Below are 23,117 nucleotides of genomic sequence, written 5' to 3' on the forward strand. Positions count from 1 at the left end.
CTCTCATCGATGTTTCTAACTCTCTATCCCTCTCCCTTCCTCTCTGTAAAAAATCAATAAAATATATTTAAAAAAAAAAGAAACAAGAAACTATGGCTCGTCCTATATAATAAAAGCTTAATATGCAAATCGACCTAACAGGGGAACAACTGGTGGAACGACCGGTCGCTATGACGTGCACTGACCACCAGGGGGCAGATGTTCGATGCAGGAGCTGGCCCCAGGCCAGCCAAGGCAGGTGCTAGCAGGGGACCCCCTCCCCCCACCCCCCAATTGTCCCACAGTCGCCCCACAGAGGGAAGCGACTGGCGGTGGCGGTGGCGGCGGTGGTGGCGGACAGGGCTAGTGATCGGGCAGCGCCAGGCCGGCCAAGGTGGGTGCCAGCAGGGGCCCCCCTGGTTGTCCTGCTGGTTGCCCCACTGATTGGCCCTGATTGCTGGTCAGGCCTAGGGACCCTACCCATGCACAAATTTCATGCACCGGGCCTCTAGTTATTTGAAAAAATGTCTAGAAAGTGAATTTAAATTTACCTACACAATGGATTGCCATCTAGACTCAATAGAGTCCTTCATCCTACAAGTCTGTGCAAGTTGTAATGAGATTATGACATTTACTGGTAGGTGATTAAAATCTCTTGAAACTGATTTGTAATTCTAGGAGTTTTATTTTTTAAAAATATATTTTTTTTATTGATTTCAGAGAGGAAAGGAGAAAGAGATCAAAACACCAATGATGAGAGAGTATCACTAATTGGCTGCCTCCTGCATGCCATGCTGGCTGCGCTAATTCTTGGAGTTTTAAACCATTCCTTCTCTACAAGTGCTATAATCCTATATAATAAAAGCCTAATATGTAAATTGACTGAACCTCGGAACGACCAGTTGGCAGGGGATGGGGCTGGCGAGTGGGTGACACCAGGCCAGCCAAGTCGGGTGCCAGAGAGGTGATTGGGGGACAGGGCCAGCTGCTAGCAGAGGGAGGCCAGCCGGCGCTATCCCCTGATCAGCCTGCTAGTCGCCTCTTGCAGAGGGAGGCCAGACTGCAGCTTAGGCCTGCTCCCCATGGGGAGCGTCAGTCGGACATTGCCTGAGGGTTCCCAGCCTGCAAGAGGGCGCAGGCCTGGCTGAGGGACAACCGCCCCCCCTCTAGTGCATGAATTTTTGTGCACCAGGCCTCTAGTTCTGAATATAACTATCTAATGAAAAATCACATCTGGACCAAAGTATCTTGTTTAATTTCCACACCTACCCTAAATCTAAATTCCTAATTATGTAAATGGTCAAATAATTTCACAGGAAATGGATTGAAGGCAAATACTTTAGAAGATGGTGTATATTTAAATTTGACTCTCACATCCTTAGTTCTATCCCTTTCTTTTTTTTTCTATCTCTTTCTTGACCCTCTCCCTTTGACTATTGAGAAAACCTGTTGTTACAACCAGTGTAACATTTTCATATTGAAATTTGTGTTAGCATAATCCAACTTTCTCCACTGCTATAGTTTCAGATCTTGTAGGTATCTTTTTTGAGTTACATTATTAAAATGGTTAAAAAGTGGGACAAAGGTTTCTCTCTCTTTTGCTGGCTTAGTAGAATATAGGCTAAAGTTCACCCAGCAGCTCTGACATAAGCTCTGCTGATTAGGTAGTAGGTAAGGCTAGATTCCAAAAGCAAAGCTGCCTTGTACTCCAACTTGATTTCGTTGACTGTGGTTTGGAATTCTTTTCCAGATTTTTTTTTTTTTTAACATGTACTACTTTTTCTCAGCTTTTTGTCTGGGTTAATTTAGAGGAGGTTTTGTGTATATGCTGTAGGTGTGTGTGCAGCAAAGGTAGATTAGTGGGTAAGAGTTTAAAATGGTTTAATCTGTAAGCTAATGAGCACCACCTGTCTTATTTACATATTTGTTTCTTTTTTCTTTTTTTTGTCTGTCTGTATTTAATCCCTCCCACTGAGCGTTCCCAACCAGTTTGTTCCCCACTCTAATCCACTTTAGCCTATTTAGCTAGACCTGCCTATTCCTTGGCTCCCCTCCCACTGGAATTTGTACTTTATAGGCAAACTCCTTTTTATACCAGCCTAATTCTCACCTCTTATTTATCTCTACTAAGAATTAATTCTTCCTAGATATTGTTTCACCTGCTGCCATAGAATGTAAACTCCACAAAGACAGGGATTTTTGTCTTTGTTTACTCCAAGTGCCTAGAATGTGTGGCGTTTGGTAGGCCACAGTAAATTTTTTGCTGAATGAAAAATGACTGTGAGCTGATGGTGGAAGAGATTACGGTTTAGTTGGGGAAGCACCTGCTACAGATGCAATGATTAGAGAACAAAACAATAGTTAATAAAGATAAAAAAATTTTAGCAGAGAAGAGAAAGATCGTTTGTAGATGGAATCTCAAAATAAGGCGTTGTGGAAAAGGTTGGAGCCATGATATAAATATAAAGAAGGAAGAGTGATAAATACAGATGATACAGATTTCAAATGATGGAAAAGCAAAGAAGGGAAGTGTATCATTAGTGAAGCAGAAGCACAAGGAATTGAGGAGATAGCTGGCTTCTCTTAATTTACTTGGTGTAGCACTTTGACTTACACGCACTTTTATAATCATTACATCATTTTACTTCCATCTATAAGAACACTGAAATGCACTAAAAGAGTTGTTCATGGCCATTCAACTAGTAAATTATAAACCTGATGATTCAGCCCAAGTCTTTTGACTCCCTTTGTCTTTACAGTAGCGGCTGACTTGGATTGCTTAAAGAAGAAATGCAAATGAAACCAGAGGTCATCCCATTGTGGTTCTGGTACCATTCTACACAGTTTTCTTTTCTTTTTCAATAATATATTGCTTTGCCTTCAAACCAGCAAGATCCTTGGCCACTATTTATGGTCCTCTCCTAACCCACTCCACCACCAGTGGGTTCACATCACTGGTTTGCTGTATGCTTCGGTTACCTTTTTTAAAAATGCAGATGCTGAAGCTCGGCCCCTTTAAATTCTGATTCCGTGATTCCAGGTTGTCTGTCACTCAGGAATTTGCGGGTATATTTGAGCCTCCTCACCTGATTCTAATACCTAGCATAGTTCTGGAATCACTTTTCAATACTGCCAAGTGAATCCCACTTCGGCTGGATCTTTGAATAGTCTTACGTGTAATAGTTCACTCCAGAAGGGTCGCTACCTTCTGGTCTAATATAGACCATTCTTACTTGGAAACTGGGTATGGTTCTAAAGTTTGTTTCTAAACGATGTAGAGAATGTGTTATTTTTTAAACCCAGATAAAACTTTTTTCTAAGATTATGGGACAAAACTTGGAAGATGTTGATAGGGAGAGGAGTAAGGAGTTAGAGGTGCATAGGAAATATGGTTGGTCATTAATATGAAAACAAGGGAAGAAAGAGCAGGGTGGTGTTTTTTTTTTTTAATTGAAAGTTGTACCCTAGCTGGTTTGGCTCAGTGGACTAAGTGTCGGCCTACAGACCAAAGAGTCCCAGGTTCAGAGATTCCAGTCAAGGGCACATACCTTGCTTGCAGGCTCCTCCCGGGCCCAGGTCCTGGTCCGGGCATGTGCAGGAGGCAACCAATCAATGTGTTTCTCTCACATCGATATTTCTTTCTGTCTTTCCCTCTCTCTTCACTCTCTGTAAAAATCAGTGGAAAGATATTCTCAGGTGAGGATTAAAAAAAATAAATAGATTGGAAATTATAATTAAGGGATGTTAACCCTGTGCTAGCCTCCAGAACAGCTTGGTTATAGCCTATAGCAAAGTGTTTGGATAAGAGCAGGGCAAAGGTGAGTGTTTAATGCTAGAAAGGAGGCAGGGTAATGCCCAGAATAACTTGGAATTTTTGCCTAGAATTCCCCAATGTTCCTTATTTCTATCCAGAGTCCAAATTGAAAGACCCTCTGTTGGGACTTCTGTTGTGATGGCTTTTGCTCAAAAGATCATCTCATCATCATGCTGGAGAGCCTCAAGTAGTGAAGTGGTTGGGAAGGAGGAAGAATAGCTGGTCTTTGTTATCCCCAGGGTAGGGGTTTTCTTGGCGGAGTGCGCTATAGACTTATTCTGTGAGAAAGGCTGAAAATAACATGTGATGTGGACTCTTTTATTTATAACTGGAGGCCCAATGCACAAAAATTTGTGCAAGAGTAGACCTTCCTTCCCCCTGCTGCCGGCACCGGCTTCCCTCCTCCAGTCGCCGGCAGGCACCGGGGACTTGGGACCCAGGCTGGCTTCCCCTGGGCCACCCGCAGGCACCCGGGACCCCGGCTGGCTTCCCTCCAGCCCTAGCTTCGTCAGGAAGGATGTCCGGAATGATGTCCAGTCTAATGAGCATATTACCCTTTTATTATTATAGATATTCACTAGTGCCCCTTGATTTGATAACATTGGAAACTCCATCTCTCCATAGAAATGTAAGCAGATGTGGCTGAGGAACATGGCTGAGATATATTTGGAATACATTTGGAACTGACATTACAGATTGTTTTGTAGATAACTTATTTCTTAGTGTATGCATTTTCTATTGTTGCCATAACGTATTTCCACAAACTTACAATACAAACACTAATTTGTGCTCTTACGGTTATGTCAGAAATGAGTCTCACTGGGCTAAAATCAATGGTGTTGGCAAGGCTGTTTCATTCTGGGTGCTGGAAGGGAGAATCTATTTCTTTGCCTTTTCTAGAGGCTGCCTGCATTTCTCGACTTCTTCAAAACCAGCAAAATGGGACCAAGTTCTTTTCATGCTGCCATCTCTCTGGTTCTCTTTGCCTCTCTCTTCCCTCTTGTGATTACACTGGGCCCAACTGGATAACCCAGGATAATCTTCTATGTTACGGTCAGCTCATTAGCAACCTTAATTCCATGTGCAGCCTTTATTCCCCTTTGCCATGTAACCTAACATATTCACAGTTACTAGGGACGTGGGCATTTTTGAGGAGCTATTCTTCCACCTCTCACATTTAGTATCCAGATAATCATATGACCTGGTAATTGAAAAAAAAAAGATATGGTAGTGGTCACAATAATAGCCTAGAACACGTTGTTCTAATTTTGTTTTTTTGTTGTTATAAATTCCAGCTTTGTTATATGTAACAGGTACTACAGAAATGCTGTTTTGTAAAATAATTAATTTTGAAATCCCTTTTTCTTATAGGTTATATTTCCCGCAACTTTACAGGGTCCTCTGCTTTGCTGGGTAAGTTTAATTTTTGTTATCATGTTTACATCGCTTTTCAGATTTATTTTGTAATAAAACTGTTTACAAATAAATTTTTCTTCTCTTTTTAGCCAGAACCCATATTAACTATGGAATCAAAGAGGATGTGGCAGTTATTCGAATTAACTCACCCAATTCAAAGGTACCTACTTTAACTTGCTGCATAGTTATTAGTTAGTTAACTACATTCACGAATGTAGTTAGTTATTTCTACTAACTACATTCATGGATCCAGTCTTGAATGGGAAAGAAATCCACCAATCTGGAAGTAATCTTATCATATAAATTTACACTTTTGGTAGTTAAATTAGTTAGTTGGACAAGTTGCCCAAAGAATGGAGTTTTCTGAATCAGAGGTCCTTGTTCAAGAATTCCTTCTCATTGCCCTAGCTGGTTTGGCTCAGTGGCTAGAGCATCGGCCTGCAAACTGAAGGGTCCCGGGTTTGATTCCAGTCAAGGCACATGCCCAGGTTGCGGGCTCGATCCCCAGTAGGGGGCATGCAGGAGGCAGCCGATCAACAATTCTCATCATTGATGTTTCTCTCTCTGTACCTCTCTCTCTTCCTCTCTCTCTCCCCTTTCCTCTCTGAAATCAGTAAAAATATATATTTTTTAAAAAAGAATTCCTTCTAGTTAACCTAGGTGTCAGATTACCATCAAGGATTAATAAAACTAGCCTTCTGTCATAGTGTAGAATGATGACTTATTAGATAAGGACCAAAATACAAGCTTTGTTTATAAGAATCAAACTACCCATCTTAACTATGAGGTTGTTGAATCTGGTTTCTTCATTACCTGCTTGACATTAGTTATTATCTATAAGTTAGCTGGGTTAAATGTGGTTGTTAAGCTTCCTGAGGGATGTGAATGACTTCGTGCTATTCACATATTGGAGGTCAAGTTCTGTTCAAAGTGGAGCTTTATTTGTTTTGGGCAACTTCAACAAAGCAGATAGCATTAATCCAGTCTTTTGCCAAAAGGAGCTTTATTGCAGGAGCTCATGGTTTTCCCCCCATCTAAAACTGGTGTAAAGGTTTTTTATTCAGAAATCTTGTTACCAGAAGCCCAGATGAAATAGGAAGACCTAGATGGAAGCAATGAACTATCACAAATTAAGGAAAACAGGAGATAGTTCCCATCTCTAGAGTAAATCTTGGCACTCACTGACCAGTGATTCAAACTTAGATATTTTTTCAGATTTTTTTTAAGTTGAACATTTTTCATGAGCACGAAAAATAACATATGGCTATTGTAGGAATTTTTAAAAATATATATTTTATTGATCTTTTTACAGAGAGGAAGGGAGAGGAATAGAGAGTTAGAAACATTGATGAGAGAAACATCGATCAGCTGCCTCCTGCACACCCCCCGCTGGGGATGTGCCCGCAACCAAGGTACATGCCCTTGACTGGAATCGAACCTGGGACCCTTCAGTCCACAGGCCGATGCTCTATCCACTGAGCCAAACCGATCCAGCAAGCTATTGTAGGAAATTTTAAAACTACAGTAGGTCCTCGGGTTATGTCGGAGATCCATTCCTATGGTGCAACATAACGCAATTTTCGCCATAAGTTGGAACCCACCTACATAAGCACCTACGTCACTCACATGGAGCACATACACAGCAGTAATGAAGTGAAACAGTAAAAAGAAATTTAAAAGAAAGATAACAATTCCTGACCTTTACTTGTGGTAAATAAATAATAAAAAACATAAAGCACATATGTCAAAATGCCGGAACTTTTTTTTTTTTTATAAATAAATGGAAGATGGCAACGTAACCACAAAATGACGTATGTCGAATCGGACGTAACCCAAGGACTGTCTGTATAAAGAAAATATAATTATTTCTATTCCAAACCCAAAAATAACTACTTTAACATTTCATCCAGTTTCAACAGTGTTTATGAAATTAAGATCATACTATGTATCTAATTTTGATTCTTTTTTTCCTTAATGTTATATAAATTTTTTCCACGTCAGAAATGTTTGTACACTTATCAGCCAGGCTGAATAGACCTATTTTTAAAGGGTGGTATGCTTATAGCTGACTGAATAGAAAACTACAGGGTATTTGGTTTTTTTATAAGAAACCCTGCCTCCCTTTCTTGCTTCTAGCAGTATATTTCTGGTGGATAAACATATTTTCTACCATCAAAATAGCACCTGATAGTGACTTGCACATCTGGTTCTTCAAATTGACACCCTTGGATTTATATGTATTTCTCTTTGACAGGTAAATACACTGAATAAAGAACTACAATCAGAGTTCATGGAAGTAATGAATGAAATCTGGGCTAGTGATCAAGTCAAAAGTGCTGTCCTTATTTCATCAAAGCCAGGCTGCTTTATTGCAGGTGCTGATATCAAGTAAGTTTTATTAGAGTTGATTTAAAAATTTAAAAAGAGGGGCTTGTTGCTTAAGCCATGTAAGACTAAAAATAGCCTTTTCTTAAAGCAGTTGAAAACAGTTCAAATTCCTATCTCAGTCGAATAAAAATATTATAAAATTAAGCTAACAATGAGATGCTGTTTAAAAGTTTGGAAATTATCATTTTAGCAAGCCCTTGGAGAAATGAGAAAGTTAATATATTACTAATTGGAATGCCAGTTGTACAGCCACTTTGGAGAGCAATTGGCAGCATTAGCAAAATTGAAAATGCATGTACCATAAAATCCAGTGATGCCTCTTCTAGGTATATATGCTAGACCAGGGGTGGGCAAACTTTTTGACTCGAGGGCCACAATGGGTTCTTAAACTGGACCGGAGGGCCGGAACAAAAGCATGGATGGAGTGTTTGTGTGAACTAATATAAATTCAAAGTAAACATCATTACATAAAAGGGTACGGTCTTTTTTTTTTTTTAGTTTTATTCATTTCAAACGGGCCGGATTCGGCCCGCAGGCCGTAGTTTGCCCACGGCTATGCTAGACAAATCCCACCCTTATGTTTAAGAACCCATGCACAAGGATGTTCAGTTCTGTACAGTTTAAAATAGAATTTGAAACAAGCTAAATGTCAGTCATTTGGGAAATGGATAATTAAAATGTGAAATATTCACATGATAAAATACTACAAAACAGTTCAAAGGAATTAACTAGATCCACAACATAATATTAGAGCTCAAAAACATAATGTGAAGTTAGAAATAAAAGGCAAGTTATTGAGTGTTTCCTACAGTATATAGTTTATGTAAAGGTTTTTAAACCATACACGAAATATTCTTTATATTTTTTGTGGACACAGATAAGTAGTTGCTCTGGAAGGATACAATACAAACATGAAAATGGTTGTTTCAGGGTAAATGAAGTGGCTGGTAGGACTTGAGGTTGTCAAAGGGAACTTTATTGATGCAACTAAAACTTTCTTTTTTTAAGTGGTAGATTGTATACCTGTAAAACTTGTTTACAATTCTTTAAGACATATACAGTATAAGCAGAAGAAATTATATCTTAGTGTTAGTTTAATGGGTTAAAATGTGAACAGTTGCCGAAACCGGTTTGGCTCAGTGGATAGAGTGTCGGCCTGCGGACTGAAAGGTCCCAGGTTCGATTCCGGTCAAGGGCATGTACCTGGGTTGCGAGCACATCCCCAGTAGGAGATGTGCAGGAGGCGGCTGATAGATGTTTCTCTCTCATCGATGTTTCTAACTCTCTATCTCTCTCCCTTCCTCTCTGTAAAAAATCAATAAAAATATATATATATATTTTAAAAAAATGTGAACAGTTAATTCTGTCAAAATAGGGGTATTTATTATTCTTTGTGCTTTGGGCAATGTTGGCCAATATTATAGGCTTAATAATTTGCACTTAAGGTGTTTGTATATTTTTAAACCTTGCTGTAACATTGTGTATCCATTTTTGTTTGTGTAACTAAAAATTTATAAATATTCTGTTTAATGTTTATTTTTTAGGAAAAGATTATGTGTATTGAGTGCTTTGTTTCCTAGTTCAGTTATTTGAGACTAGTGAGACACTACTATACCTGGCAGTAACTAGCTACATCCATAAGAAAATACTTTTGGCTTCCATAAGGCTAGTTGAGCAATTCCCAGCATATAAAATGACAGAAAAATAGTTGTCTTTGGTCAGAAGTACAGAATTCACAACTTAAATGTGATCAGAAACAAAGTAAGTAGGAAATGAAACAAACTGAAATTAAAGGGCATGGTTTACATTATTGCAGCAGACCTTTTTTGATCGTTAGGGGATCTATTTAAGATTTTAGATCCCTCTAAACAACTTGAAAGCTTTTTTTCCCCTGCCATTTTGATTGCTGTTTAATCTGAAAGCTACCTCATAGTGGAAATATTTACTAGAAGATGATTTTTCTCATGTTCAGAGCTTTTTAATCTAATGATTAGTTATTGAAGCAAAAATAAATTGTGCCACATGTTTTGTTTCATGTTCTCTGGATCCAGAAACTTAACACTCTTTTTAGAGAGACGATGTCACTGATATTAGTGCTGTCTGAGGCAGATCCATACTTAAACTTGTGAGTATTTAAAGATTCACCACCACACATTGATATATGATAGGATTGAGGATATAGTAGATGAAGTACTTAACAAAGTGGGCTACAGTTTCATCTTTGATTTTTTTCTGTTCTCGGCTTTCATGTTTACTGCAGCATGATAGCCGCTTGCAAGACCCCTCAAGAGGTAACACGGCTTTCACAAGAAGGACAGAAAATGTTTGAGAAACTTGAGAAGTCTAATAAGCCTGTTGTGGCTGCCATCAGTGGATCCTGCTTAGGAGGAGGACTTGAGGTATGGGTTTATTACAGAGTCACTGTTTAGCCCAGTGTTAGGACTCACCCACTGTAAACTTTTATAGGCTAGTTTTGCCTGGGAAAGTTCTCAGAAAATCAGCTTTCTTTTTAGTTATCAAACTTCTGGATCTGTTTTAATCCTTAATCTCATGGCACAGAGCATGTGAACCAAGTGTGATGTTTTCATTTATAAATTGAGAAGATTCCAGCTAGATCTCTTAGATGCCTTTCAATTCTAAAACCTGGTTAAAGTTTGCAGGGCAAAGATTCAGAAGTGTAATGCATGCTCATGAGCTAAAGTCTAGTTGAGATACACAAAGCATAATACATGCTTAAGTGCTTTGTGAGTAGTAAAGGTGGTAAATACTAAAAGATTTGAGAGAAGAGATGCTTATTAGACTAGAGCGTGTAGGAAAGAAAGGAAAAAGAAAATAATATTTATCGAGCATTTCTCACATGCTGGCTTCTATGCTAGTCACTTTCACAACAATTAATTAATTAAGGAAAGCTGTGCCTGGTCCTAAAAGATAGGCAGAATTTGATTAACCAGAACGGGGGGTGTGTGGGGGGCATTCCACATATGGTGAGGTGTGAGCAAAGACAAGGGATAAGAGAAGCCTATGAGGACATCACAGGTAGAACTGCTTGATTGAAAAGGAAGTCTGTAGGGTAACGGGCTTCTTAAGCTGGGCTGCGTGTACAGTTGCGTGTGCATTTTTCTATGGAGAGCTCCCATAGCTTTCAGCAGATTTTTAAGGAAATCTTCAGCCCAAAAAAAAGTTATTAAATTGGGGGAAAGTATGAAATAAGGCTGGAAGGGTAAATTGTAGAAAGCATTAAATGCCAGACTAAGAAATTACAGTTTATTCTGTGGGCACATTCCTGGTCTAAAGAAGTAATCTTTGGACCCTCACAGATCCTAAGCTGTTATAAGATTACATTTTCTAACATTCCAATTTTCTTTTCATTTGTTCAAAGCTTGCCATTTCATGCCAATACAGAATAGCAACAAAAGATAAAAAGACAGTATTAGGTGTCCCTGAAGTCTTGCTGGGGATCTTACCAGGAGCAGGAGGCACACAAAGGCTACCCCAAATGGTGAGTTTAAGACCCCCCTTCCCCCACTGTGAACTTCAGAACCTTGGTGCTTATGTGCCCCTTTGGTAATACAAAAGGCATAGTATTGGGTATTCATTGTAGGATTTAGAAATCAAATAAAATACAAATATTTAGGATCAATAGCAGATTTTTCCTGGTATTTATTTTTTTTCAATTTATTTTTTCATTTATTTTTTCATTTATTTTTTCAGTTTCTTGGATTAAAATTATTAATCAAGGTTCTTTGTTAGTCCCTGAGGAAGGATAAAGATAAATAAGATACATGTCTTGCCTCTTTGAAGCTTATAATATAATCAGCTCCTTCTCTGCACAATAACATCTTACCAGTTTTGCAAATCCATGGGTCATATTTCATGATAAATATAAAGGCAGACATTTCCCCTGATTTGGATGATCTCATTGTTGTATTGTATAGAACCAAAAGAGGCCGATTGCAGAAGTTACCTAATACACTAATGTGTATTAGTATGTAAAATATAAGATAAAATATAACTGATTGATAAATAGCAGTGGTTAGCCTTTCCTCACTTTAGTATTTATTTTGCTCAGTTGAAGGATTTGTAAACTGTAATTGTCACTCTGATATTTTTTCCCCTATGTTCTGATCCTTACTTGCATGTTAGGTGGGTATACCTGCTGCTTTTGACATGATGCTGACTGGTAGAAACATTCGTGCGGACAGAGCAAAGAAAATGGGATTGGTTGACCAATTGGTGGAACCGCTGGGTACGTGTTAGCATGCCTCAGAGTTGGGCCTTATGAAATTATTTATTTCCTTAAAGAGTTAATATCTTGCATATTGGTTAGAGTGGAACTCATACTCTTAAGGAATGAGTCATCATTTTGAAGAGTGAAGTTTTCTAAAAATTATAATACTGCCCAGCCAGCATAGCTCTGCGGTTGAGTGTTGACCTATGAACCAGAAGATCATGGTTCGATCCCGGTCAGGGCACATGTCTGGGTTGCAGGCTCGATCCCCAGTAAAGGGGTGTGCAAGAGGCAGCCGATCAATGATCCTCTCTCATCACTGATGTTTCTATCTCTCCTTCTCCCTTCTTCTCTGAAATTAATAAAAAATATACTTAAAGTAATAATAATAAATAAACAAACAAACAGATATCCTCCTGTTGTGGGTTTCTAGTTTAATTTTGTTGTGGTCAGAGTACAATTAGTCTTTATTTACAGTTTCCCCATCTGTCAGTGCATAGTTCATGATTCCTCCACCCACCAGTCTCTGATCTGACGTGGAAAGCTGTGCTGAAAGTGGGTGCTAGAGCCTTTGGCTTTGGCATGCCTAGGTTTTTGCCTACCTGGGACTCATCTAAAGCTGATTTGCATTCCAATCTCTTGTGTTTGTTTTTGCAGGACCAGGATTAAAACCTCCAGAGGATCGGACAATTGAATACCTAGAAGAAGTTGCAGTTACTTTTGCCAAAGGACTAGCTGATAAGAAAATATCTTTAAAGAGAAGCAAAGGATTGATGGAAAGTGAGTGTTGTTATTAAAGAATAAAGGCAAAGCTTCTTTCCAGGGAGTTTCGTTTTATTTGCTGTAAATTTTAAGTGAGGATAGGGTAAATGCATTATTTTCTGGAAGCATAAAGTTAACCTTAAGGGATATAACAACTCTGCTCTAGGGTCAAGTTCTGAACCTTATACTCGTAAGTTAAAACTATTTTTTTTAACTTTTTATTTTGGAACATTTTAAACATTAATACAAAAGAATTCTGTAACAGTGTATATTATACTATTACAACGCCCAGCTGAAGCACTTATCACATAATGAAGCTATGTTTGAAGCTGTGCTTAGGTTGAAATGTAGATTTTGTATATCAGAGTAAAAAGCAGTTCTTTCAGAACTATTGAATTTTTATGGAGTTTACAGAACAAACTAACAAGAAATGCTTATTGCCAATAAGTATCTAAAAGCTTTTTACCTTACAGGATTGACATCGTACGCCATGGGTATTCCATTTGTCAGGCAACAGGTTTACAAAAAGGTGGAAGAACAAGTACGAAAGCAGACCAAAGGCCTCTATCCTGCACCTCTGAAAATAATTGACGTGAGTCTTTTCCCCTCTCAGATTTCTTATATTTTCCTCCTTTGTATAGCACAATACTCTTTAATAGCACAATACTCTTTATTGCCATTCTGGACTATATATGCCAGTACAGAAGTTCTTAATTCTGCCATTAAAGTACTCACCAAAAATAAGGATTCATATAAATTGGTATATTTGGGGATAATTAGTGCCAGGCATATTTATTAGTTGATGAGTTTAACGCTGTCAATTATAAACCAGGATGGAACCTATGTCATATCAATATATCAAGGCCAGTAAAATATTGAGCTTGTATAAAGAGTTGAAACAAAACTGATGGCTATATTCTATCCTTAGTCGAAACCATTGTCTGTACCTACAGTGTCTCACTGACTTTCCCGTTGCCATAATTATACAAGAGATGTAATGATATAGGAAAGTTCTGAAAAGAACAAAGAATAGGTGAAATGATCAGAGGGTTAAAGAAACTTCTATCTAAAGATAGACTTTAAAACAGAACTCTCCGATCTGGAAAGTCTGAGATTAAGAGAGCATATAATTAAAGACCTCAAAATTGGAGAATGGATTAGCCAACAGATATATTTTGGGCAGAAGACACCAAAGAACATAAAATATGAAACATAATCCCCTGCCTCCATTCATCTCACAGTCGGGGCTGGGAAGATTAGACATATGTATGTGGTAAGGCAGATAACAGTGTGAGGGACATTATAGAGCAGCATAGGATTATTGCCAGATACATGGGATGGAGGAAAATTGCTGAGTGCTCAGAGGAGGGAATAATCACTGTGAACCAAAGAGGTCAGGAAGAGCAGGATTTGACCTGAGCCCTGAGAAATGGGTAGAGAGTAGGTGAAAGGAAAGTGGGGCCAGGTCAGGTGGGCATTTTGAGTAAAGTTTCAGAAAGTAAGAAGCACCAAGCTCTTCAAGGAACTTTATTGAGATTAGGTGTTGTAGGAGGACAGTGAGATGTCTGCAGAAAGGCAGATCAAAGCTAGATTGCAGAAGGTTGGTCAATAATGAGTTAAGAAATTTGTTCTGGCCCTGGCCGGTTGCTCAGTGGTCAGAGTGTCGGCCTGCACGCTGGAGGCCCATGGGTTCGATTCCTGGTTAATGGCACCTGGGTTACGGGTTCGCTCCAATCTAGTTTTTAAAAACTAACAACACTAGCCCTGGCCAGTGTGGCTCAATTGGTTGGGTGTCATCCTGGTCACTGAAAGGTTGCCCGTTCAATTCCTGGTTGGGGCACGTGCCCGGTTATGGGCTTAGTCCCTGGTAGGGGTTGTGCAGGAGGCAGCTGATAGATGTTTCGGTCTCACATCAATGTTTCTCTCTCTCTGTTACTCTCCCTTAAAAATCAAATAAACTTTTCTTTAAAATAAGTAAAGAAAGAAGCTAAAAATAAAAATTAACAACACTAGGCTGGCTTGGCTCAGTGGTTGAGCGTCGACCTGTGAACCAGGAGGTCACAGTTCGATTCCCCGTCAGGGCACATGCCTGGGTTGCTGGTGCAATCCCCAGTGAGGGGTGTGCAGGAGGCAGCCGATCAATGATTCTCTCTCATCCTTAATGTTTCTATCTCTCTCTCCCTCTCCCTTTCTCTCTGAAATCAATTTGAAATATGTATGTATATATGTGTGTGTGTGTGTGTGTGTGTGTGTGTGTTTAAACAAAAACTAAAAAACTAACAACACTAGTAATTTTATTCAGCCTTCTCTGAATAAATCCACTCCAACAGTGAACAAGTATTTTGTATGTTTTTTAGGTGGTCAAGACTGGACTTGAGGAAGGAAAAGAAGCTGGCTATCTTTCTGAATCTCAGGTAAAGTTTTTTCTTGTGATTTTTGCTTATTAGATATAAGAAAACCAAAGATCTGAGAATGTACAAAACTGAAAAAAGAAAAATATTCAAAGCCTAGTAAAACATTTCCTCCAGTGGTTATCATTTTTTCTGATTAATCTCAGTAGGCAAGTAGATGCAAGAAAACCTGGTGGTCCCCAACTATTTGAACTTGCTCTCAATAACAAAGGTATAACAAGGAAGAGCAGGGGCAGAGTTACAATTCTTTCGAATGAATAGTTTGGACATTTTGTGCTGAAGTCGGTCTGATTGTATTGTGATAAAATGATACATTGATAGAAAAGTATAGTCCTTACTTGTTAGGGCCTAGCGATAAAACTTTGAATTAGAAAATGAAAGGAAATGTTTTTTTGCACCCACTAAAAAAAAAAAAAAGAGAAAGAAAAAAATAAATTAATTTTTAAAAAAAATAAATGAAAGAAGAGAAGGGATACAGGAACCAGCCTCACTCCTTTTACTTTCTGAGTTGGTGATATGGCAAATTTCAGTGGTTTGGGTTGTTTGTTAGTTCTAAGCAATCATTGAAGAATGATTGCTCTTTGGTAATAGGACAAAAGGTATGGGAAGAGCTTAGGACAAGTTCCAGAGAAAACATGTCTGTACTTACTGCTTACTGCAGTGCACTTCTGATTTATTCTCTTCCATCAGTAAAATGGAAGCATATTTTATGCGTCAATAATTGTCCACCCTGCATGTGTTGTTCTAGGTATTTCCTGTCTATTCTACTTAGCACTACCCACTAAATTCATGAACACTGATGGATTTCTACCCACACTTTGAAAATCACTGGTTTATTGAATCACTGCTAAATCAAGATTAGTAAAGCATTGATTCTGTAGAACAGTGTTTCATGTTTTATGAGGACATGATAGCAACTTTATTAGAGGGATTCCTTCTTTGGAATACTATTTGGAACCTTGTAATTATAACAATAAATTCTAGTGATATTGGTGATGACAATAGCTAACATTGAGACCCTAGTCGTTTTACTAGTGTTCTCATTTAATCCCCACAGTACTGTTAAAAGAGGCATTGTTTTCCCATTTTAAGGATGAAGAAAGCTTCACAAAGAGCCAGGATTCAAACCCAGTTCTGTCAAACCAGACTCTAAAGCTCATGCTCCTCACCACTAACCTGAGACTTGTTCTCCATAAGTGGTAATATACTTTTTAAAGTAGTAGGTCCCATGTGGGCCACCTGCTACAGTGGCAAGAGAACTGGAGTTGAAAGTCATACTGCTTGGGTTCAGGTTCCATTTCTGCCACTCTGAGACAGTGTGACTTTGAACAAGGTCATTTAATTTTTCTGGGCCTCCTCTTCCCTATCTTTAAACCGAGAGGGTTGCTTGAGATGATCATGAAGATCCATTTTGGCTCTGACACACTAATGCCATGAAAAAGGCTACCATGACTCTAATGTAGAGAATGAGCTCAGTTATACCCAACACCTTTGAAAGCAGTAGTCGGAAAGTGCTGCAGATGACAAGAGTAAAGAGAAGACACATCCATAGGAAACAGATGCCAGCACAGGCACCACTGAGACCCCGAGGACCTGTGGCTTTGCTTGTGTTACCTCTGTTCCCCAGAGAAACCAAACGGAAGGAATCCATATCACCGAGACTGTGAAGTTCTACTTTTCCTTGTTCTTTTGTACATTTCAGAAATTTGGAGAGCTTGCGATGACCAGAGAATCAAAGGCTTTGATAGGGCTGTACCATGGTCAGGTCCTGTGCAAGAAGAATAAATTTGGAACGCCACAGAAGGAGGTTAAGTAAGTTAAACTCTACCCAGGAAGCCCTTGTGGACTTCCCCACGTGCTAAGCTTGTAGATGTCTTTTTTTTTTTTTTTTTTGTAGATGTCTTTGAAGAAGATCTACAGAGCTAGATTTATGTCTTCAATCTTGCCATAAACTACCTCTGTCCTGGGCACATTAGATCCCTATTCCTACCAAGAACTTTTTGGCTTTCTTTTCAGTGATCTCGGCATGATTGAAGATCAATATGATTCGATCTTCTTGGGTAGTCCAATTCTTATAGACCTAAAGGACTTTTGAATTTAACTTTGAAAATCAGTCATTTATTAAAGGTGTATTTTTATAAATAATTATTTGAAATACCTTATGATTGTGTCTGCTTTAGTTGGTTTATTGGATAATAACTTGGGCATTCTCCTGCTTTTACGTAAATGATTAAAAGTTGTTTACTAGAAGTCGTTTTATCCTTGCCTTTCAGGCACCTCGCTGTTCTTGGTGCAGGGCTGATGGGAGCTGGCATTGCCCAAGTCTCTGTGGATAAGGGCCTAAAGACTATACTTAAAGATGCTACACTAACCGGGCTGGGCCGAGGACAGCAGCAAGTGTTCAAAGGGTAAGCCTGCTTTCTGCCATTGCCAGGAGTTAGAATGGTTTTAGTGGTTTTTTGCCATCATTGATTCCTTTTTGCTGAACATGATGAGTACTAGATGCTCCATAGTTGAGCTATGTTTCCTTTGATCTTGTTGTTGTTAATCCTCACCCGAGGATATTTTTCCATTGATTTTTAGAGAGAGTGAAAGGGAGGGGGAGAGACACACAGAGAGAAACATCAATGTGAGAGATGAATAAATTTGGAACACATTGATTGGTTGCCTCCTGCAGGGATCAAGCCTTCAACCGAGGTACGTGCCCTTGACTGGAATTGAGCCTGTGACCCTTCAGTCCAACTGTGGAGGCTCTATGCACTGAGCCAAACCGGCTAGGGCTGATTTTTTGAAATGCTAATTCCTTCCTTTACTTCATGTTGTCACAGATATTATAAACCATTAGTATTATCAGACTCTGTAGTCTTTGAGTGCAGAAGAAAAATATTTATCTATTAGATATTTTTAAATGACATTTATTTTGTACTTTGGTATCAGACTGAAAATTGTGAATTTGATAGTTTCCATGTAATAGCTTATTGTTATGGACTGTCTTTGTGGAGAGAACTGAGGTTAGGAATGAGGAAATGCGAGTAACTGCACGTTGAAGGTAGCACTGGGACCAGAACTCTTGAGCCTTGTTGACTGGCGTGACTGTGGAGAAGCAGTTGATTGATTTGGTTCCGCAGTGTCTGAGGCTTTATAAGACTGTCTCCATCTTACCTCTGAATTAATAAAGAGTAAATATTATTCTCCCTCTGCTCACCTAACCCTCTCCCCACACACACCTGCTGCCTGTTTTGCAGAGGGGAATAGTGGAGCAGCAGCCTCTCCAGATGGGAATTGGTTTCAGCTCAGTTCTCTGCTCCACTGTAATGGACAGGCTGGCTGCACTTAGAATACCTGCATGTGACTTTGAGCTGAGTGAGCATTTGTTTGTTTCTCAGGTGGATTAGATAGCTTAAAGCATGTTTTTACCCCTTTTCTGCAGAGAAGCTCATCTATTGCTACCAGGGACCTGGCAGATTTAATCATTTTGGCAGATTATTTTAAAATAACAAGGAGTTGGAGCAAAAGAAAGCACGTGTGCTAGACATCAGCATCGCTCTTAGACTAGCCTGCAAGCGCCCCACACCATTTCATAGTCACCTAGTGAGAAACTGCTACTCTAGAACAGCTTCCTCCCTGGATCTCTTTTGGGTCCAGGTGTCCTGGTTTCCCTTTTGCCTTAGAAACACCAGGCTCCGGTGAATGCCCCTCACCAGACTGCTAACTTGGGACCTACATGGATCCTGTCCTCCCTCAGAAATAGTTTCACTAGGCATTGGCATTAGAGCAACTGAATATATCTTGAACTCTGACAAGTTGTATTGTTTGCTGACATGGTTTTCAGAAACCAGGAGGTTTGAACCCATACTTTTAAGATTTGCATACTTCTTTGAACTTACCTTGTGGCTTTAATTTTTCTTTTTGGTTAAGGAAATTAGTGGAGGGGCTTTAGCTTCATTCTTCATTCAAAGGAAAACTCTAGGTCATTTATTCTGAAAATATAGTCAGATGAAAACCTAAGAGAGCCTGTTTTCCTTGGCAATCTATAATAATGAAAGTATAATATGCTAATTAGACTAGACAGCCAAACGACCTTCCAGGCGACCTTCCCGACAAAGATGGGGCTGCAAGGGCCTAGCTCCTTGCACGAATTTCGTGCATCAGGCCTCTAGTAAAAAATAATCAGATAAATGTTTGAGTAGCAGAAATCCTTTTAGCTCTCAGTGGGAAAGAAGAAACCTTGGGTTAATATTTTATGTGATCAATACAATATGCTACTAGGTATTGACTGGAAAGTTGGTTAAGAATATAAGAAATAATTCTTGGTCTCTGTCCTCTAGAAAATTATAAATACAGAATAACCAAATGATTTTTAAGCAAATATAAATCCATATGGTCTCGGACATGGGTTGGCTGAGAGCTGCTCTTAGTTTTGCCATTCTAGTATTTGTGTTTACTCCTCATGGCAAAACTGTTTTATGAATGATACAGTTTATGTAAATTGGGCTCTGAGAGGCATCTTGTAAGAGAAAGAATGTGGACTTGGGGGTTACCTGTCTGAATCCTTGTGCCCTAGATACCCTGGTACCTAGCTCTTTGACCACAAGTCGCTCTGAGTCTTTTTGAGCAAGTCAGCTCCCTCAAAATGGGAATAAGACCTCACAGAGTTGGTGGAAAACATAATATACTCTCTGGCCCATGGACAGTCAATAAATGTTAGTTTCCTACTCTTCCCTTTTGACTAGAAATTTTTTTTTCTAGACTGAACGATAAAGTGAAGAAGAAAACTCTAACATCATTTGAAAGAGACTTCATTTTCAACAACTTGACTGGGCAGCTTGATTACCAGGGTTTTGAAAAGGCCGACATGGTGATTGAAGCTGTTTTTGAGGACATTAATCTTAAGCACAAAGTACTGAAGGAAGTAGAAGCGGTAAGTAAGGGGCCTGAGTACTTGAATCCTAGTATAGTGAGTGGAGGACACAGATATGGGGTTTAAGGAACTACAGGAAACTCATTGTTCTTTTTATGAAGAGCCCAAGCCTAAGTTTTTATGGGCGCTCATGCACGCTGTATGTTGTAAATGTCAAATCTAAGTCCTATGGGAGGAAAATCAAGTAGCTTATTATCCTAAGCACAGGTTTTGTTAGCCGTATATGGGAGTTCAGTCACCCAAGCATACAAATAACCTCATGGAGTAGAGGCAGATTTCTCGCCATTTTGGGTTGACCGTAAGCCGTAACAGAAGTTCTTCAGGTCTAGACAGCAAAGGAAATAGGGAGAAACAATTTCAACAGGCAGGATTCAAATGCCTGCTTTGTGGAAATACTGCTTTTTTAAATATATATATATATTATTGATTTCAGAGAGGGAGAGAGAAATAGAAATATCAATGATGAGAGAGAAGCATTGATCGGTTGCCTCCTGCATGCCCCACACAGGGGATCGAGCCCGAAACCTGGGCATGTGCCCTGACCAGGAATTGAACCGTGACCTCCTGGTTCATAGGTCAACGCTCAACCACTGAGTCATGCCAGCTGGGCTGCTTTGGTCTTTATCCCAAATGCTCTATGTCACAGTTCTTGAGATGGGATGACAGAAACAAAACAAGTACTTGTAATATAAAGAAAGAGCCCAGAAAAGAAGAAATGGCAGTAATCCAGGCATGAGATAGAGGTGATGCCTAGACTAGCCTACAGTTAGACAAACAGAACGTGGGCTAATAAATGATATAAATAAAATGGTGCTGACTTGACAACACTCTAGGTGTTTTGAGTAGTGAGCATTACTCTTAGATGACCGTCTAAACCCACTCCGTTGACATTCTTCACAATCCTTCTCTCCAAACTTCTCACTGTCTTGATTGTCCCCTTTAGTATCTTCATCATGTCTCAGTGCTCTGTTGCCATATGACAAACTACGTGAAAACAATTCACAGTTCTTCAGTTTGGATAGGGCTTCCTAGAGGCGGCTGGTCCTTAACCATGTGGTTTCACTCAGCGTCACTCATGACTGCATTCAGCGGAAAGCTTGGTTGGAGCGCCTCCCAGTGGCCTCCCTCTGCTGGTGGCCTCCCTCACTTAGCAGTCCAGCCAGAACTTCTCTACAGCATGGCTGCTGCCTTCCAAGAGAGCAAACGCAGAAGCCACTGGGCTTAAGGCTAGGCCTGGAACTGGCAGTCACTGCTGCTGCATTCCATTGGTCAAAGCAAGTCACAGGCCAGCTCAGCTTCAGGGGAGGGAAATAGACTCTTCTCCTGGGTGGGAGGACCAGCGGACATGTACAAGAGGGGAGAAGCTCTTGCCAGCCATCTTTGGAGACATTGGTTTGTTCTTCATGAAGAATTTTGCCACCAGCGTTAGACACTGTACCGCCGTATTGTAAGTGGAGACTGCGGTAGCTTTCTTACAGTCGTGCTCTGCTGTCAACTCACATTATACTTTTGATGAACTAAAATCCTGGGATCTTTATCAGGGGATCACTGCCAATTCAGGTCTTGTTCATCAGGTGCCCGTTTAGTTCTTTTTTTCCCTTTTTAAAAAATCTTAATGCAATACTTTATCCCCATTATAATTTATCTTGTTTTACACTCAGCTTTCAGTGTGTTGAATATATCTTGAACCTCGATTTTCATCTTTGATGTTGGGCTTCTGCCTGTCCCAGATTTGCACAAATGCCACAGCTGTGCTTTCCATGTTTTCATCCCGGCATCTGAATACAAACATGAATAATTTGGGATCATGGACAGAATGCTGAGAAGGGTCTACATTATAGACTGTTCTGCAGGTTGATAAAGCTGATAGTTAATAGTATTCATGTACTGTAGATATAATTATAGTGGTGTATCACGTTTTAGTAGCAGAGTATAAAATGAGGTAGGCATGCACTTTATGGCTTATTCTTATAAAGGTGAAGGGTGGGAGTGTCATAAGCTTTCAGACTTGAGTGAAGATCCAAACAAGAAGAGGACTGACACCCATGCTGGATATTGAAATGACTGAGTTTTGATTCAAGGTCACCTTTTTTCAGTGTTTATCTGAAGTGTCTTATTTACGTAACTGTTGGGGTGTAGTCTCCAGGTTAGGATTAGGTGACCTTAGGATGGGCCGTAACTGGAAGGCTGAATGGAAAAGAGAACAAGGCCGACACATTCCTCAACACATGCCCTAGGAAGTCGTAAATGTCAGGCCAGTGTGTCTCTGCAGGCTGCGAGTTCTGGGTGAGAGGATGGGCTGGGCCCGAGTGTCACTCATTACTTGACTTTGGACTCCAGTCACCTCCCAGGCCCACGTGACACATTCTTCAATGCTTTTCCCCTGCAGGTGATTCCAGCTCATTGTGTTTTTGCCAGTAACACATCGGCTCTCCCAATCAATGAAATTGCTTCTGTCAGCAAAAGACCTGAGAAGGTAAATTTTGAAGAGAAAAACCCTGAAATGTCTTACAGCCTCAGACTCATTGAGAAGGGACTGGTGTGGATTATGAAGTGGGTGGGGCTGACAACGTATTCCTCAAAACTGGGCACAAAAAAGCTAGTACTATGACCAGTGTGTTATGCAGGAACAAGTAAAGTACAACTAAAAATGCTTCTATAGGTGATTTGCATCCTCATGGGTATAATTATTCAGGTTCAGACTATGAAACCCACCTTTATTACAATTAGGTATTGAAAAATAGGCCCAAGAAGGGATGCTCCAAAATATCACTTCATCTGCATAGCAGACTCTGGTGACTGACTGTCCAGAACAGGTTTGGTTCCAGTTCCAGACTCAGAAATGAGGATCAGGGGTGTGGTAGGATGTCTCTATCTGTGGGGGTTACTTAGATCTTCGACCCAGGACATGAAAGGGGTGGGTGTGGAAGGACTTTCAGCGATTTGAAATGAGGACCACAGATTGATCTTTGGGCTTCTGCTATCCACCAGAGTAAAATCAAGGGAAAGTGAAAACACTCAAGGATAAATGAAACACCTCCCCTCTTAGGAGGACCCAGTTGGCCTCATCCAACCAGAACCAGCCAAAAGTAGGCAGGAAGTGGAAAAGACTTGAAGGATTTGAAAGGCTAACACATTATCCATGTACTAAAAACACAAAAGCCTCTTTATTCCTTTTCTAATAGTTTGCTAATTTCC

At 39.8% G+C, this 23,117-nt stretch overlaps 1 protein-coding gene across 2 annotated transcripts in view; it reads left to right on the top strand.

Moving 5' to 3' along the window:
* Positions 1-23,117, top strand: part of HADHA (hydroxyacyl-CoA dehydrogenase/3-ketoacyl-CoA thiolase/enoyl-CoA hydratase (trifunctional protein), alpha subunit) — a 30,289-nt gene that overhangs the window by 2,907 nt on the left and 4,265 nt on the right. For both annotated transcript variants that reach the window (XM_005874891.2, XM_005874890.2), the window contains exons 2-14: positions 5,165-5,206; positions 5,299-5,369; positions 7,464-7,597; positions 9,858-9,996; positions 10,977-11,096; positions 11,741-11,843; positions 12,483-12,605; positions 13,061-13,179; positions 14,945-15,001; positions 16,701-16,810; positions 17,272-17,406; positions 19,748-19,919; positions 22,309-22,395. In XM_005874891.2, the coding sequence (XP_005874953.1) occupies positions 5,165-5,206; positions 5,299-5,369; positions 7,464-7,597; positions 9,858-9,996; positions 10,977-11,096; positions 11,741-11,843; positions 12,483-12,605; positions 13,061-13,179; positions 14,945-15,001; positions 16,701-16,810; positions 17,272-17,406; positions 19,748-19,919; positions 22,309-22,395 (1,412 nt within the window). The remainder of the gene's footprint in view (positions 1-5,164; positions 5,207-5,298; positions 5,370-7,463; positions 7,598-9,857; positions 9,997-10,976; positions 11,097-11,740; positions 11,844-12,482; positions 12,606-13,060; positions 13,180-14,944; positions 15,002-16,700; positions 16,811-17,271; positions 17,407-19,747; positions 19,920-22,308; positions 22,396-23,117) is intronic.

This window comes from Myotis brandtii, unplaced genomic scaffold (genome assembly GCF_000412655.1).
Source record: "Myotis brandtii unplaced genomic scaffold, ASM41265v1 scaffold454, whole genome shotgun sequence".
NCBI classification, from domain to species: Eukaryota; Metazoa; Chordata; class Mammalia; order Chiroptera; family Vespertilionidae; genus Myotis; species Myotis brandtii.